Here is an 18,492-nt window from a genome sequence, read left to right as displayed (position 1 = left end):
AATATTCTAATCGCAATTTTTTATCGCAAATATTGGTACTTCGAGAATTCACGAATATAGTGCTGCATCTTCATAATCGTGAATATTCTAGATTTTTTTTCATCAATACCCATGAGCCCTCACTGCTTCTTGCTTGTGGGCCAATGAGAAGGCTGCAATATCTTTAACTTTAGGAATAGTGTTAATTGCGAATTTTCCGATTGCCGATTTTCGTAATCAAGAAAATAATGACTGGAGATCACAAATTCTCGAATTCGTGAACATATGATGAATATTTACGAAATATTGCGAATTCGAATATTGCCCCTGCCGCTCATCACTGCAGGAGATGTGGCGCGGATAACTTAACTGTCCGCAGTGGCCTATTACACAGTATATTGCGCAGGATGCGCTAAAAATATATATTGCTGCTGTCACACACAAAAGTCCTTAAAAGGACGTTTGGGTCTCTGAAATTATTTTGTATAAAAATCTTCCTATTACACTCCCTACACTATCTGTCCCTTCCTATGCACAGCTCTCCCTAACACTGAGCAATTTAGCGCAGGTTGCGCTACAAACATATATTGCTGCTGTCACACACAATAGTCCTTACAAGGACTTTTGGGTCTTTGAAACGTTTTTGTAGAAAAATTAAATTCAATTACACTCCCTACACTCTCTGTCCCTTCCTATGCTCAGCTCTCCCTTAAAATGAGCCGAACACGCTTCATCGGGTGCTATATAGCCGGCCAGTCAATCACTGTAATGCCAGTAACCAACATGGCTACTGGGATTACAGTGAGGGCAGTACTTACCTGCACGTTTATTGGTTAAAGTGACACTGGTCAGATTTGCAAAAAGTGGCCTGGTCCTTGAGGTGAAATATGGCCGTGTCCTTAAGGGATTAATGGCTGCGTAGCAGCTGCGAAACGTGCGGGGAGGTGACTAGAGCATTGCGCTCGAGCACATGCGGTACTTGGCCCCACAAGGGGGCGATAGACATAATTTATTATTGCAAAAGGAAGCGAGATGGATTATCCATTTAAAAGCGATGGGCCCATTAGGCCTAAATGACAAAAATGATTTAAGTGTATTATTATAGATTTTATATTTTCATATTTATCCATGTATGTGGAGTTTGTTTTTTGATTGTATGTATATTTGAAAATACGTTGGGACGGGGTATTGTCATTAGTTACCATGACAACCCAGCCACACGATGTATAAAATAAAGCACGCAACAGTGTGATGACGTCGGTGGCCTGAAGAAGCACGAGAGCGCAAAGCGGCTGTCCCTGCTTGTTTGGCTGTATGAAGGTTGTTCCGCCCCTGCCTTTTATTGCTGATGTCGCTATGGACAATAAAGAAGTTTAGTCTCCACATTGGTGAGTGCCGACTACCATCTTCAACCTATATATGGGTTAAAAAATGAATGCCATCCCAACCTGGCTACACATTGTGCTTCCCCAGGATATCCCATGCATTCATATATAAACAGCATTTCCAGGTGCATGGACCCAGTACAGTAGCACATGTGAAGCACAGCATTCTCCCCTAGAAAAAAAAAGCCAAGTAGCTAAAAAGTGCCCCATCCCAAATGTAAATCTGTTGCTTCCGTCCCATACAAAGTGATGGAGCATCGGACGGCTGCTGCGGACAGAAGATGACAATGGTAAATAGATTAGCTTTGTTTTTTTATGTAGTCATGGCCAAAAGTTTGCTGCTTCAGTGTTTTTCTTTCCTTTCAGCCTCATTCGCACAACCGTTATTTGGGTTTGCATTTTTTGCGGCTCGGATGATGATCTATTCACTTCAATGGGGCCGTAAAAGATGCAGACAGCACTCCGTGTACTGTCCTCATCCGTTGCCCCGCAAAAAATATAGAACATGTCCTATTTTTGTCCCTTTTGCGGACAAGAATAGTTATTTCCATCTTGGGCCGTGCTGTGTTTTGCAGATCCACAATTTGTGGACCGCAAAACACGGCATGGTCATGTGCATGTAGCCTTTGTCAACTGTTTCTATGGTATACTGAAGTACAATTCTCAGCATTTCATAAGTTAAAGGGTTTCTACCACCAGAAATACTGTTATGTAGCTGACTGACATTAGCGATGCGCCCATGTCAACACCACATAACAGTATGTTTCTAACGTTAGTCCCTGCAGCCGTTTCTGTTAAAAATGCACTTTTATTATATGCTAATGAGCCTCTAGGTGCTATATGGGCGTAAAATCAGCACCTAGAGGCTCCGTCCACTCACCCTGTATTCCGCCCAGGTCCTGTGTTGTGCCCGCCCAGCTCCTCTTGATTGATGCCACTGTTCCCTGCATCGTTGGCGAAATCCCGCGCCTAAGCCGGAAGGCTTTCTCACTGTGACGTAGTCGGCGCAGGCGCAGTGAGGAAGCCGGCACCAGGATCGCATCATTCACTCACTGCGCCGAAGACAGAAGTGAACGTCGCAGGCGCGGGATTTCACCAACGATGCAGGGAACAGTGGCATCAATCAAGAGGAGCTGGGCGGGCACAACACAGGACCTGGGCGGGCACAACACAGGACCTGGGCGAAATACAGGGTGAGTGGACGGAGCCTCTAGGTGCTGATTTTCCGCCCATATAGCACCTAGAGGCTCATTAGCATATAATAAAAGTGCATTTTTAACAGAAACGGCTGCAGGGACTAACATTAGAAACATACTGTTATGTGGTGTTGACATGGGCGCATCGCTAATGTCAGTCAGCTACATAACAGTATTTCTGGTGGTAGAAACCCTTTAAGTTACAAGTACATCGTTTATGCAAAGACTCCGTATTTACTGTGCTGATGACCCTTCTTTTTCAAGGCTTATACAATTCGCCTTGGCGTGCTGGAGATCAGCTTCTGTGTACTTCCTGCAGAATGTCAGTCCGTCCTAGATGTTTTTCTTGGAGAGAAGTGGCTTCTTTGCTGCCCTTCTTGACACATCCTCCAAAAGCCTTTGCCTCACTGTGTATGCAAATGCACTCGCACCTGGCTGCGACCATTTCTGAACAAGCTCTGCACTGGTGGAGACGGTCCTGGTATATGCTGGATTTTATTCCGCATCCTGAACCTCTCTCTCTGAAATTCTTGCTCTGATAAATAGTTGATTTAGGTGCACTCTTACAATCAGCAATGTCCTTGTAGCCTTTTTGATGCAAAGCAATGATGACTGCACATTTCCATGGAGGTAACCATGGTTAACAGAAGAAGACTATTATTGCAATCACACCCCTTACCCTTTTAAAGCAACCAGTCTGTTCTTTTAATTCAATCACCATGGCAGAGTGATATCAGCTACCTTCTCCTCATTAACACATTCCCTGGGGATGGTCATTTTGTGACAATTAATTGCAATTTATCTAATCAATCTTCATAACAATCTAGAGTTAATGCAAATTGCCCCCACAAAAACTGAAGCAGCAAACTGTGGAAAACCAAAATTTGCGCCAGTTTTGGTCACAACTGTACTTCCACTTTCTCACTTCTCAAGATCTCTACTTGCTATCATTCCATGATTTCTTCCAGTAGATAAAATGCGTCCTGGACACATTTTTGGCTTATTACAAGCCTGCACAACCATCATAGGACCATGGGGATATTTTAGATCAGTGAACGGTTCTTTGAAATGCATGCAGAGATTGTGAAAAACGGAAGGTATTGATACAGAAATTACATTTTACAAAGTTGTATAATTTTTCATTGCACAAAAATTAAGTAAGATCACTAATTTTATATGCTGAACACCCCTTTAAGAATAATCGAGAATTTCCAACATTTTTTTTCTCGCATTTAATCTCACAGAAAGGACAATGGCGAGTATAGACACAGGGTTATAAATATGTGCTTTATTACTAACATAGTGAAGTTTTATCCGGTGTTCGCCAGATTTCAAATGATAAATAATCTGCTGTACATTAGCCGTTTCTTTACAAGTACAAGGACGTAAATGGTCAAGAATGGAGACTATATGTCAGAACGTGCCCTATGTATGTAAACCTGGGTTTATTATCAGATGTCTGGTCCCTGCAAAATAATAGCCCTAAATAGCCAATACGCCGTGTATCACATTTTGAGGATTTCCGTGTGAAAAATATGTGATATAACAGGTAAATTTAGAGTAGGCCACGTATAATGGACTCCATTATAAGTCAGTGGAGTCTGGCTGACAAATTTGTCACTGGCTACTTGCTTCTATTATGAACGTTATCTAGACTACACTTGTGAACAGAACCAAAGCATATGTTCACACATGGCAGATGAACAACCCTAATTGATATCGGCTTCCAATGAAATGAGGCCCTATAGATTTTGTTTAGCCACTCAGCAGCCCCAGGAAGAATGTGGGGATCGACAAAGCTCGTTCTCAACTGATAATCCGGCATTAGATCCCATTACATTTCTAAAGGTATTTCTGGATGTGTAATACTCATGACCTATCTGAGGATAGGTTATCAATATCAGATCATTGGGGGTCTGACACCATGCAGATTAGCTGTTTGAGGGGACCACGGGCACCCGTGAGCACCACAGTCTTCTTTCTGCTCACGAAGCACAGCGATGCCCATTGTACAGTGCCTGTGCTTGGTATTATAGCTCAGCCCCATTCACTTGAATTGGACAAAGCTGCACCTAGGCCACGTGACCGATATACGGTGATGTCACTAGCCAAGGAAGAGACTGCGGCCTCTTCAAAACAACTCATCAGCAGGAACCAGTCCCCCACTAATCTGATATAGATGGCCTATGCCAAGGCTAGGACACCATTATCAAAACTTCAGACAACCCTGTTCTTAAGGTGGAAACTCAAAATTGAAAATTCAAGTTGAGATTAGGATTAATCACCTCCATCCCTACATCAAAATGTACCTGGGAGGAGGGGGTGCTAGTGACAAAAAGAAATGTTGTGGTCTTGTTCGTCTAAAGCATGACTACTGAATGATGCCATAGTTTGCCCCGAACCCAAAATAAAAAAAATGTAACCTCTATTAGACCAAGAGAACCTTATAATTCGATACAGCCAATGTTGGTCAAAGGGAAATACATAGCAGTATCATTGTAGCAGATGTTCCTATTTTCAGAGCGGCCACTTGGGACCCCCTAGTTTCTTGGTTGGGACTGCCACTTGCAGTCCATTCATTCTAGGGCTCAATAGCAGTCCCACCAACCTGAAAGTTATTGTAAATTGTAACAGTAGGATATACATTATTATCAACCTTGCTGATCACAAAAATGGGGCCCATGTTCCCCCGTTTGTATGGAGCAGCAGACATAATGTCTGTCACTCTATTCAGCTCTATGAGACTACCGGAGATAGTGGCGTACAAGCACTCGGCTATCTGCTCGTTGTCAGGCCCCAACCGATCAGCACTTAGGGGATACTTTGTCTTATTCAAACTACACTTTTAAGAAAAAGAAAAATCAGACCCAAAGCCCATTAAGGGTAGGACACTACTTTGCACTTGTGTTTAATACAGGCACATCACCAGTCCATGGGTTGTGTTTGGCATTGAAGTGAATGGGGCTGAGCTGCAATACTATCCACTGGTTGCATGTGGTGCTGTCTTTGGAAGAAAGCAGACATGTTTGTCTAATACTGGACAACCCCTTTAAATTAAGATCTAATTATTGAATTATGAGCTAGTTTACAGACATATACATAGAGGTAGGCCAAGACTGTGGTCCAACCAGAACACCTTGCCAGCAACCTACTTCGGGGGCAGCATAGTTACTCTTCTAAATAAGCTCTATGTTTACATGGGTTGCATTGTACTGGGAAAAAAAAAAGAAAAAAAAGAATCGCGCCACTTTTGTCATGGGCTTTGTCTGGTATTGCACTTCAGACTTGCTTTTAATGCCATGTAAACTGTTTAAGATCTGGTGGAACCGAAAAAACTAAACAACCGCAGCATTTTCTAAGTGTGCTTGGTGGCGTGAATACACAACGGATTGTGACTTCTCAATGCAAGCGTTAGTGATACTGCTGTAATGTGGCTCAAGACTGAGCGGAAACTCCTCTATGTGACCCCACCAAAGAGTAACAATAAGGCATGGCTTTACCGCAGAGTGTGAAGGGGGGACTGAAATAAGGCACATGCTCTTTGAAATTGGCGTAATGTCAGTCTATTTGTCTCTTTTATAGTTTTGCACAAGTGTCTATTGGATCTCACAGAACAAAAAAATATGTGGTGGCCTCCTACAGACATGAAGGCAGGAATGCAAACCCATAAGGTCTCTCTCAGATGACCCATTTTAAACTTGTCCGTGTTCCAGTCGGTCAATCTAACTAAACTTGAATAACTATAGAACACAACATCGACCGAAGTTAGAACTGTGGGTCAGGTAGCTGTAATACCGCCGTCTGAGTGGAACCAATCCCCTACATTCACATTGTGAGAATGGCAACTTCACAACAAAAATACTGGTGATTAATATGGCCTCATGAATAAAGGAATGGCAAAACTTCGGGTAACATTTCTGGAGAAATGATTGGCTGGACCCTGGCATATATGAATTTGGCAACATTGACATACAATTCCAGAATAAATCCACCTTAATACTTCTGAGGACTAATTAACCACTGGGCAATAATTAAGCTCTATATTTGGCTAGGTGACTGCATGTTAAAGGGTTTGTTGGAGATTATTTAACTCAAGGATCTATTCTCTGGATTGGTCGAGGTCCAACACCCAGGACTCCTGCCGGTCAGATGTTTGAGAAGGTACTGGCACGTACGGTAGAGCCGCAGCCTTCTCTCAAATCACCAAGCACAGCTCGCACATTGTATAGCGGCTGTGCTCGGTATCGCAGCTCAGCCCCATTCACTTCAATGGGACTGAGCTGCTCCTAGGCCCTGTGACCGATTAATGTGACATCACATGGAGTAGGAAAAGCTGTGAGAAAGCTGTGGCGCTACTGCGAGCACCGGTGCCCTCTCAAACAGCTGATCGGCAGGGATCCAGGATGTCAGACCCCCACCGATCAGATACTGATGACCTATCCAGAGGAGGTCATCAGTTAAAATATTTTGGAAAACCCCTTTAAGTCATATTTCCTTAAAAGCCAGTTACTAGTAAGGTATAACACAAACAGTTGACCTGACTACTTTGTAGGAGCTTAAAGGGTCATCTGAAATTAGAAAAACTGTTGTCCCCTAACCACCCACCCTCCAGGAGCACCACAATTGTCCATATGACTGGAGCTGGAGAGAAAACTATTCAACTGGATGGCGTGGTGCAGTTTCTGGAAAAAAACAAAAAAACTGCCATTTTCTTTCTAATCACGGACAACAACCCATCATCAGTTCTCTGTCAAATTAACAAAAACAGTATCAGTGACTTTCTTGTAATTAAATTGTTCAAGCTGCCATGTTTGATTGTCCAGATCTGCTGAAATGGCTGGTTTTATGATGATGAGTCTAAAACTATAAAACATGGTGTACTGGAAGATGAAACATAAAACTAGGTGCAACTGGATACCAAACTTTGCTTTCATGGCCCCAAGAGAACTATTGCAGTGAGAGGTCAATGGCCACGCACATGAAAACCGAAGAAGAAAAATATAATCTGTAGCTTTTCTGTACTTCGCGAGACCCTGGAATGTGGTGCAGCACAGAAAGATGGGCAATACCTGGGGTATTCATACAAACTATTCTTCAGATCCTTCATTCACAGTTTGACAGACAACGACCAAAGATCAAGCATGGGCGGTGGTATGCTACTCTGGAAACCCAGTCTATGAGAGCAGCCATACTAATATACAAGGCATGATATATAGAGGGAAAGAGTTCCTACAGTTTGTGCTGCAGGTAGATGGTTCCCTTGACAGAAACACTAAGCAAAATGACCCTTGCAGAGGTTATCTTGAGACACAGAATGTGCAAAGATCAAGCTGCCTGGAGGCAGAGTCCACGTCGAGGCACTGTTTTCCAAAAGGACAGGACTTGTTTTTTCTTTTTCTTTTGTTGGTTGTTGCCAGAAGCCGTATCGCCCTCCTTCTACAAACATCCTTGTCGTTTGGAGTTTAAAGTCTGTTATCTCCACTCAGGCGTGTCTTTCGTGGGACCCTGTAAAGAAAGGAATAGTGAAGGTGCAAAGATTAATAATCACATTTACTAAAATAATCTCACTTGCCTTCAAGGGGTTGTCTGGCCAGGAAAAATGTTTAAAACAGGGGCATAATGTCTAAAAAATACCTTAATGATCCTCTGCTGCTCCAGTGAACGGCTGAGCGGGTGCAGAAGGATTTAAAGAACAGCAGGCGACCCAGGAAGCATTGGGACGAGAGCAGCAGGGGGATCAGTAAGGTACATTTTTCACTACAAAAGGACTTGTTCACCAATGGAGACCTTTTCTACAGACCCCACACTGTCTGACCCATGTTTCATGACACTGGGTCACAGGATGTATGGGTGACATGTCACCTCCACAGCGATCACGTCAAACCGGATGTTGGCACGGAGAGACCAGAGACCTGTGGGGGAGCGATGGAGCCCTAACCAAGCAGCAAGGATAGGTAAATAGGATTACTATTGTGGATCCAGCTGTGCTCTGGGGTCTATAGAACATTTCCCCTTTAAGCCATTCAATCCTTTTTTTTTTTTTTTGGGCCAGGCAACCCTTTTGATGAAATCTGTACTTTTCATTAGGATTCCTAGTAGAGAAAACGGTAAACATTCCCATTCAGTGTGACTGAAAAAAGAAGGGAGTGGTATAATACTGATCACCTAACTTCCCAAGACCCTTCCCATCCTGAACAGTTGTTCGAAAGGGTCACAGCGCTTATGTGAGTGCAGTATCCTCTTCAAAATTTAACTGCATGCCGTTTCCCTTCTAGTGGCAGCGCAGTATAACGACAACTGCTCGCCATATTCAAGTGAACCCCTTTAAAGGGTTTTCTAGTCTCTTGAGCTTGACGACCTATCTTAAGATCGGTAAGGGTTCTGGCTGTCGGACTTTCACCAATCAGTTGACCTCAGCAGCTGCTGGCACTGAAAACAAACCAGTGGGCTGAGCTGGAAGCAGAAGGCTGTGTATTGGCCGTGTCACCGTATTTCATCTCAGCTCCCATTCAAGTGTTGAGACACAAGTGCCATGAGGAAAACTCCTTTTGCAAATGAAGCCAACACTCCAGTTAATCCAGCCATTCAAATGATTAGCGTCAAGGTCTACCAGAGCGAGAACTGTTGTTAGGGCGGTTTCACACTTGCGATGTGGCATTCCGGTTTTGGGATCCAGGAGAGGATCTCAAAACCAGACCAAAATAGTTCCATTAATTGGCAAAACTTATCAGGATGCATTCAGTTCCTTTTTTTGACCGGACACAAAACTGCTGCAAGCTGTGGTTTTGTGTCCAGTCTTCAAAAAGGAGCAAATTCCGGCAGAAAAATAGGATTCAAAAAATAAAATAAACAAACAAACAAACAAACGGATCACTCACACATTTATATACAGTGATTTTGTAGTTTGATTGACTGCCGTGTCAATCAAAAAGTGCAGAGGACATGGCAGTTGCAGAGTGAGCTGAGCCTCTAGGTGTAACGGCAACACCCCCGTTGCTCCTAGAGGTTACTTTCCATATATTACAACTTTATTTTTTTCACCAATGTGGGCACATATGAACATGGGACCAACACAGATGCCTTCAGCTGCCAAGTGCACATGTAACAGGTCAGCCGGTTCCGTACAAATCAGCTTGCACATTAATCACACAGAGATTTTGCTTTACCTCCTCTCTCTGTCAAACCCATCTGTAAATTCTTGAGGGATTCGGAAATCATCCAGCTGTTGTGCAGCATATCGAGAATCCCCAAAGCCATCACGTAGCCTTGCAGTGGAATCATTGACACGCTCTCGGGGTGCTGAAGCCCCATTCAGTTCACCATTCTCCTGCTGAAATATAATCGGAAAATTAGCTGTTGGAAGTTGATGAGCGCACAACAAATAGAATACCTTTAGGGCCTTTTGCAAAACCATTTTCACATATACCATATTGGGTATTTGAACTATAAGACGCACCCAAGTTATAGAGAACAAAACATTTTGAAAAAAAATATGTCATACTATTCCAACATAAATAACGTGTGACCTTTACTATATTGGTTAGTGCAATTATGATAATACCAATTACCTGAAGAGTTTTTATGTTCTACTGCACAAAAACCTTTTGCTTTCACATTGCCTTATTGTATTGCCAGACAGAGTTGTGTTAGGGTATGATTTTGCAGGATGAGTTGACATTTTTCATTGGTATCATTTTGGGGTTCATGTATTTTTGATCACTTAGTATTCTGTGTCATGTGTGGCATTGTTTTTTATTTTTTACAGCATTTATGATGCAGGTTAAACGAATGGTCTTTTTATACTTCAGGTCACTATAGATGCAGCAATGACAATATATAATAATCATAGAAATTACGTGGACTCCTGAACAATGAATCATTCATCTGAAAAGCAAATCCTCATTTGTGTGGCTATGCTAGATAGTTGGGCTATGTTCACACTTGCACTGTGACATTGGTTCATTGGTTCATTACTGCCAGATTCCAACAGATTTCATCAATGTGTCGTTTTGATGGGAACAACAGCGATGCATCAAATTTGCTAGGGAGGCTTCAACACAAATGTGAACATTTAATCAGTTCTGTACCACATGTTTAGGTGGAAATGATGGCAGGACGTCTTAAGGAGCATTCCCATCACTAGGATATGCCATCAATGTCAGATAAGTGTGGGTCCCACCTCTGGAACCCACTCCAGAATGGGCTCCTTGAAGTCAAAGGAGAGCAGCTTTGCATGTGCGGCCACCCTCGGTTCACCACTATAGGAGTTTCAAAAACAGCCAAGTGCTGGCTTAGCTATTTCCGGCAGTCCCATTGCGGTGAAAGAAGGGGTGGCCATGCATGTGCGGTACGCTCTCCATTCACTGCTATGGGACTTCCCATTGCATTGAATGGAAAGTACATGCGCAATTCACTCTCCTTGACGTTGGGGACCCCATTCTGGAGAAAAGAGGCAGGTCCGTCAGACCGGCACCTATCTGACACTTAGGGCATATCCTAGCGAAGGGCCATCCATGTCTGAGGTGGGAATACCACTTTAAGTTACTACTGGATCTGAAGATCTAGGAGAGGCCATACCGTCTAGTGTTTGGTAGATAGAGATTACCGTATAAAATGTGATGGCAGATTCTTGGTCTCAATTGGACCTTCAGTTTTTCCGTTCAATTGTAAAATAATGGCAAGACTGAATGGTTTCTATCAATAGCTCAGTCAATAGCCCCTCCGCAACTTCTTACCTTACTGGGGTAGATGTCTAACCGGATAAGGAGTGAAGCCAGCTCCAAGTCTTCAGTGTAATAGTTCTTCAAGGGGACTGCTCTAAAACCTACAAAGATATAGAAAACATTTTTTTCCAGGAACTCAACCACATAAGTGTCCTAAGACTACAATCACGTGTTATACTGCACCTGTTTTGAGGCCGCGCACAACAAGAGATGCTTGGGCCAGAAAATTCTGGTCACTGAACATGTCTTCTTCATAGACGACAAATCGAAGGAAGGCAAAGTCTGGATTTGCAATATGAAACTGGAAAGACTTTTGAGGCCAAACTGGGTTCAGACCATTATCAACTGCAGAGAAACCCAAAAAGAGATGTACTGGAGGAGGAAAGGTCACAAGAACAAGAGCTTCTGGCAATATCACTTTTTCAAACTGGTAAATCTGATTGCAAAAGGTCCTCGGGTAGGGAGAGGCTTTGCTGACCTGAAGATTCTAGCCACAGCATCCCATCAAGGGATATTCCAGCAGAAACCATGTATTCCCTATTCAGAGTATAGGTAATGAATATTATATTGGGTGCAGTCTGACCTCTGAGACCCTTCACTGTATGGAGGGGCAGCATGCATGTGCGAGAACTGATCCACACAAAATCAGTTTTTTTGCGGTCAATTAGGGTGCGATGGTGATGTGGTTGCACGTGGGAAAGGCATCTATGCTAAAGATGGGCAATTGGGTAACTGCTAATGTTAAAGGGTAACTAAACATTAAAAAATTAAATTAAATAAAAATAACCAAAAGGCAGAAGCACTGCTCTGATTGATCTGCACTTTTGGCTTTCTTCACCCTCTGCTCACCTGTCCGAGCATGTGACGTATGGATCCACAGAAAGTATATGGGATTCATACTCCCCATGTTTGGACAGCAGAGGCCAAGAAAGCTGAAGATGCAGAGCGCTCAGAGCAGCACCTCAGCCCCTTTGTGTTTAACGTGGTTGTCCCACCAGTACTATCCCTGCCATAGGAGGGGAGAACCGCTAACAGCTAGCACCTCTAGCGGGGGAGAAATCATCTGAATGGCCATTGTGCAATACAACATTTCCCACCAAGGGACTTGACATGGCAACCATTTCATCGTTAATATGCTCTGGAGGTTAGAGCTAAACCTAGACTCCTTATCACTCACTTAAAAAAAAAAAATGTGTCAGTGAAATCAATGTCCTTAGGAAGGCATTGAGTGGCTTGAAAATCTGTTCAAAATGCATTGCATGGAAATAGAGGTAAACTATAATGTCCTGGCTGCCTACAGCCACCACTAGGGGGAGCTATGAGCTTACTTTATAGTATTTGAATGCGATAACAACAAATAATGTGAAAGGCTCACAAAAGAAAAAACTCCCTTTAGTGGTAGCAGAAACACTTCTCACAATTATTTTTATTAAGGTACCCCCTTTCATTGCCAAGCTAAAAATGTTGTTCTAGTCTTAAAACTCAAGCCATGACAAGAACACTTGAGTGATTTACACTGCAAAGAGGCCAGAATGAAGGATACAGCAGACATTTTGGATGTTATGGAGAACTCTCTCTGGTCCTCATCAGCTACATGTATAGCAGTATACACAAACTCTTCCCTGTTCTCACCCCCCCCCCCTCATTTCTCCATTCCTATCAGTCTTGAGTTTATAACTGCTATAGTCACAATCCTGACCCCCTTATCGACTCTTGATATATTTTTTGAAGAGGACGGCTTCATTTATCTGCTAATTTTCCTCCAACAAAACTCTATCCCCCATTTTTTAAGTATTCAGCAAGTAAAGTATTGGCCAAGTACCAGAACAACAAACAGTGGCACTACAGAGCTCAGCCGGCCAATTACCAACACAGGCAGTTTCAGTATCTGCCGAAAGCCCGTACTTGAATACGAGCACTTCCATCTGGATACCGGCATTTTCATCTGAATGTCAGCACCTACAAGGAAGTGCAAATCCGTGTCCGGAGAAGGGAGGCTAGGGCTACACGGCAACATGTGTTGTACGACTTCTTGTCGCAGAAAAGTTGCACAACATTTTTTATAATAGTCAATGGTGTCGCACTGTGACTTGCGACATGCTGCGACTGACACGACACTTGCAAAAAATACACCCAAGTTGGATTTTTGGGCGACTGTCGCATCGCAGCGCGACACAATTGACTATCATAAAAAATGTTGCCCGGCACATGTCACGGTGTAGCTGTACCCTTTTTGTGGCACGACGTTAGTCTCAATATATTCATACACAGAGAGTCGTCCATGTGAAGACAGATGTGGTGGCGGAGCGCGAGAGCGCTGCATCATACATTACACTGCCATACACTTGCAGTGATCGCTATACCTACTGAGAGACACTAGCGCCACGATCAGTGCAATGACAGTAATTACCGTAAATACCTAGTGGCAAACTAATTAATTGAAAGTAACTGTAACTTGGGAATCCCTTACAGTGAGATATTGAGCCATCACCAACCTATTGCTGGGAAACAATTATGATCCATGTGCTCTTTCTACATTTTCATTGTTATTTGGTACCATATCCAAAGGGTCAATATAATCAGTATACATCATTTTTTTCAAGGGGAATATAGATATATTTCTTAATACATAAGAAAATACTACATACGACTTTTTATCAATTTTGCTTATTTTTATTTCACATTAGTTGCTGGGCCCACAGCCTATATAGTTCTGGACTGACAACATATTTGTATTTTTATTCTGTTCATTTTTGTTTATATGGTTTGTTTTTATATTATACATCATTTCCTGATTTAGAGATATCTATAGATTATATATATATATATATATATATATATATACACACACACACACACACACACACACACTATACATAATATAATAATATATGCCTAGAGGAGCTCACCATCATTTCCTTTGCAAAAATTATTTTGTCTTCTGTTGGCCCCAGATAAGTGAAAATCCGCAGCATATTTTGTTTACAATATATCCAAGATTTCCCAAGTGAGCCGTCCCTTTTATTATTTATACCTTATATGTCACAAAAACCCAACATATCTTACCTACAATTTCTGTTTTTAGTTTGGCATTGTCATATTCTGCTCCACAAACTTCCAATTCTACAAATGGACACACGATACCCCTGCCATTTTTGGGCAAATGCCTGGCCCCTAGTATCTGTGAATAAAAAAAAATAAAAAAAGTCACCACAGTCCACAGTCCACCAGATTGCTTTTGACCTATACATGTGTATGCAGCCAATTTTTTTGTTTGTCCATGTAGGAGATTTGCAGAGTCTAGACTGGTTTCCAGAGCCTTACCTCAATATGGACAATGATCGGCTCCACTAAATGAAGGGAACATTTGTCAAACGGATCAAACATTTCTTCTCTCATACTGTTTGGCTGCAGGACATAACCACAGCGCCCTCCTGACTGGAACAGAGCTTGGTTCATCTGCATGGGCTTGTCTGAAGAAAATAAGCACCACAAGAAGATGTAGAACTTAGTACGATAGGAGTAAGACTTGGCAGAGGGACCATAAAGTGTCACATGGAGTTCCCTGCCGCAGGGGCTCAATATGTTGGGAGATATTGTTATAGGAGAGAATACCTTTATAATATGGGATGCCATTCAATGGAGCATGCCATTAAAAACACAGTACTGTACATACTGCACAGTGAGGTACATTGGGGTCCTATGGCTATCCTACTGCCATTCCTTACAATTCAAGCATTGTAAGGAGCCATAATACAGCTATAAACGTGATGCCTTAGCCTGAAAAAAAAACAATATATATATATATATATATATATATATATAAATAAAATAGAAAGTTACCTGGTGTCTGGAAATTGAGAGCCACCAGCTGACTGCCACATATCCACATGTTCAATGGGTCGTAGTTGGAAGAATCCAGGCGCTGGCCTTTTGGGTAAATGCGAGATAGCTGACGCCGATTATACTGAAGAAACTTTTTGCCTTTTTGCTTGTTGACATACTTCTCAGCTTTAGTTTCAGGGAAAGAGGACATGTCCCGATAGCATGCCCTCTCTGTGCCAATCTCTGTAGGAGAACCGAAGGTAGGGACATTGATAATCTTTGCTTTTTCTAATATGCTCCCATATCTGAGCCCAGTGAACAGTAGGAACTTGAAGTGTTAAAAAAACCCATTCACTTACTCTCTTCATCAAAGGGCACAGGCCGACAATAAATGACTAGTTCAGACAACTCCAGGGCAATTTTCTTTCTTCGTTCCATGATTTTGCCCTCAGTGAGCTAAGTGGCAAAAACACAATGAACAAAAAAAGGTTAAAAAAAGATTATCTGTCTTAGAAAACCTATTTTTTCAATTACTCTATCAGAGCGTTCATAAAGAGGATTCAGGGTTCCATTAGTGAAGATAGAGGACTCGGCGTATCAGAGCTTTACATAGATAACCCACTGCTTACTTGTAATGCTTCATTTTTCCTGTGGTGGTGCTGTAGGCAAATTGAATACTTGCTGCCAGGTACAGCAGAAATCGGTGATCAGCTCATGGGAATTGGATCAAAAAGAGACTGTCCAAAGCAGACAACCCCGTTTAAGTAAGTTTTTTACTATTTGGTTATAAAATACCTCAGCGTCACTAGCTACTGGTGAGCTGCAAGATCATGACTATTATAAAAGGAAAATGGCACCAGGAGATACACCACTAAACATAAGAAGAAAAGATGGTTCCAGCACTTGTAATAACTCAGTTGCCTTTATTTCTTTCTTGTAGCAGTGACTCACATGGACACAAACCTTCACTCCAGCATGGTTGATGTGTTTCGAACACAGGTGTGTTCTTAGTCGAGGTTACCACTTAGAACACACCTGTGTTCGAAACGCGTCAACCATGCTGGAGTGATGGTTTGTGTCCATGTGAGTTACATGCTACAAGAAAGAAATAAAGGCAACTGAGTTATTACAAGTGCTGGAACCATCTTTTCTTCTTATATTCTACAAGAGCGATCGGCTTGGCTCGTTCCGGGCACAGGGCTGTGGATTGTAAGGTGAGCTGGTTTACATTTATGGACCACTAAACATAAGTCTGCCATTGATGGCTTCATTTAATGACTGTAATAAAAACACAAGACAGATATGGAGCCTCATACCCGAGCGTCTGCTGTCTGAGCCGCCTCCCGGATCTTTCTCACCCAGTCCTGCATGTCTTCCGCTGAGTCAGCGGCCACATCAAGTGGACATCTTGTCACAGATGGGACATTTATAGAGAAAACATATAGGCGGTTGTTCAGCCCTTCATGCCGGATAGCTAAAATAAAGGATATATGACAGGTAGAAACCACCTACATCATGTATGGTAACTCCATAACTAGCAGAAAAGTCATCACTTGTAGGGTTCTCTTACCAATCTGACAAGATGGCACATCCAATATTCCTCCAAGGAGGTCTCCAAGAGGACTGTTCTCATCCAGGTGCTGGGGAAAAAAAAGACAGATAAGGGGAAAAATAAATCTATTAGTTTATGCAATCTACAAAAATACATCATTGCCCAACCTGTGACATGTCTAAGTAGGCCCATAAAGAACAGCGTAATCCAGGAAAACTAAAAGGTATTATATTTTTAAAGTGACCTAAGATGCCTAAACTTCCTTACCCCACCTCATGTGGCAAGTATTACTTACCGGTCGCTCTGGTTCAGGCTCAGGGGGGTTAAAGATCTCTTCCACATAGTTGGAAGGGAACCACATCTGCTTTTTACCCCCATAATCTCCTCTCCACCTACAGAAAATGTAAGGCCAATATCAATAATAGTATCCAATTGTGGTAATTGTAATTTATAGTTAATAGTCCAACAGTAAGGGTACAACCCGATATGGACAGATTTTTATTTCTCAGCATATGGATGAGATTTCTTAACGTGTACCTATACCTACACACACACACACACACACACACACACACACACACACTTTATTAAAAACCAGTTCTAAATGTGAAGGAAATTATTTTTGTAATGTACTTTATTTTTTATTCTTTTCCAAGTGATATAGACGCCTGAAATTGAGGTGTCAGTCGTGCTTTAGAATCCATACTCAGCGCTGTATGGAAGTATGGATTTCCCTGGGGCCGTATTGAGCTCTGTACAGGCCAGAGCATTGCTGTTTCTGCCTGTAGAAGCGTTGCTTTTCTAAAGTCTGTCTGGCATATCTGGGTTTTTAGGCCAAACAGCCAACATGTATTTTAGTCTGTGACCGAACCCTCTGGAGATGTTTGACCAGTCGCCTCCGCCGGCTCCCTGGTAAAATGCCTAGGATTTGAGGCTTTAGCAGAGCAGCAATGCGATATGGGAGCTCCTGGACGATGCTCTCTCAGCTCTGCTAATAGCCTGTACCAATGTGGTCTGCAGGCTACTTGCAGAGCATCTAGCAGGAGCTCCCAATACCATATTGCTGCTATCATTCTGCAGATTTGATGTATGAAATCTGCAGCATATCCGCTAATGTCAACATACTCTTAGAGGAGTTGTCTTACCAAGACAGTCGATTGCAAAAATGGATATGGCCAGGTGATCAGCTGATCTTGGTGGGTCTTCTGAAACCCCAAGGAAGCAGCTCTTATCTCCAGGAGAAATAACCAAGCCATACATTTTACTGCAGTGGCTGCAGCAGAGGAGAGGTAGTACATGGATAGGCTACGTCTGCCACAGTTGGAGATCCTGATACTTAGCAGCACAGCACTCTGGCACACAGAGGGAGTTCCCAATCATGAGACCCCCCCTCCTTCATGGAATCCATATGTCCTAAGAGGCCATATGGATAGGGGCTGTCCATATAAGACAACTTCTTTTGAAATTAGAGTCGGCCTGCAAACAGGCTTCTATACAGATCATGGTTGGGAGGCAAAGTGCTTACCATCCACCCTCCTGCTTATCCACATTCTGGATGATGGCATTCTTTGTGAAAGTAAGTTCATCCTCTCGCTGAGCTTTATAATCAAACAGGGCCCTAACAGAGCACTGGGGACACAGGAGGAGATCCAGGGAGAAAAAAAGGATTATTAGGAAAGGAAAAAACAAAGGTAAAAAGGAGAAACAAAGACATCTACACACGAGTTACAACACAATTAGTAGGAGGGAATACCTTGAAAGCAGGCATAGGGTTCGGCTCCACATAGAAACCTGGATTCCTCCCTTCATAAAGTGCCCCATAATCTGGTTCC

At 42.6% G+C, this 18,492-nt stretch overlaps 1 protein-coding gene across 2 annotated transcripts in view; it reads right to left on the bottom strand.

Moving 5' to 3' along the window:
• Positions 1 to 7,963: 7,963 nt before the first annotated feature.
• Positions 7,964 to 18,492, bottom strand: part of PLCG1 (phospholipase C gamma 1) — a 79,406-nt gene continuing 68,877 nt past the window's right edge. For both annotated transcript variants that reach the window (XM_044297960.1, XM_044297961.1), the window contains exons 20-32: positions 18,414 to 18,491; positions 18,186 to 18,289; positions 16,956 to 17,052; positions 16,679 to 16,748; positions 16,425 to 16,582; positions 15,468 to 15,564; positions 15,127 to 15,351; positions 14,608 to 14,756; positions 14,350 to 14,464; positions 11,467 to 11,628; positions 11,296 to 11,384; positions 9,727 to 9,890; positions 7,964 to 8,065 (exon numbers count right to left, since the gene is read on the bottom strand). In XM_044297960.1, coding sequence (XP_044153895.1) covers positions 8,023 to 8,065; positions 9,727 to 9,890; positions 11,296 to 11,384; positions 11,467 to 11,628; positions 14,350 to 14,464; positions 14,608 to 14,756; positions 15,127 to 15,351; positions 15,468 to 15,564; positions 16,425 to 16,582; positions 16,679 to 16,748; positions 16,956 to 17,052; positions 18,186 to 18,289; positions 18,414 to 18,491 — 1,551 coding nt within the window. In that variant the 3' untranslated portion in view covers positions 7,964 to 8,022. The remainder of the gene's footprint in view (positions 8,066 to 9,726; positions 9,891 to 11,295; positions 11,385 to 11,466; positions 11,629 to 14,349; positions 14,465 to 14,607; positions 14,757 to 15,126; positions 15,352 to 15,467; positions 15,565 to 16,424; positions 16,583 to 16,678; positions 16,749 to 16,955; positions 17,053 to 18,185; positions 18,290 to 18,413; position 18,492) is intronic.

Source organism: Bufo gargarizans, chromosome 6, assembly GCF_014858855.1.
Source record: "Bufo gargarizans isolate SCDJY-AF-19 chromosome 6, ASM1485885v1, whole genome shotgun sequence".
Lineage (NCBI taxonomy): Eukaryota > Metazoa > Chordata > Amphibia > Anura > Bufonidae > Bufo > Bufo gargarizans.
The sequence above is the reverse complement of the archived record's forward strand: the minus strand, read 5'-3'. Positions and strand labels throughout refer to the sequence as shown.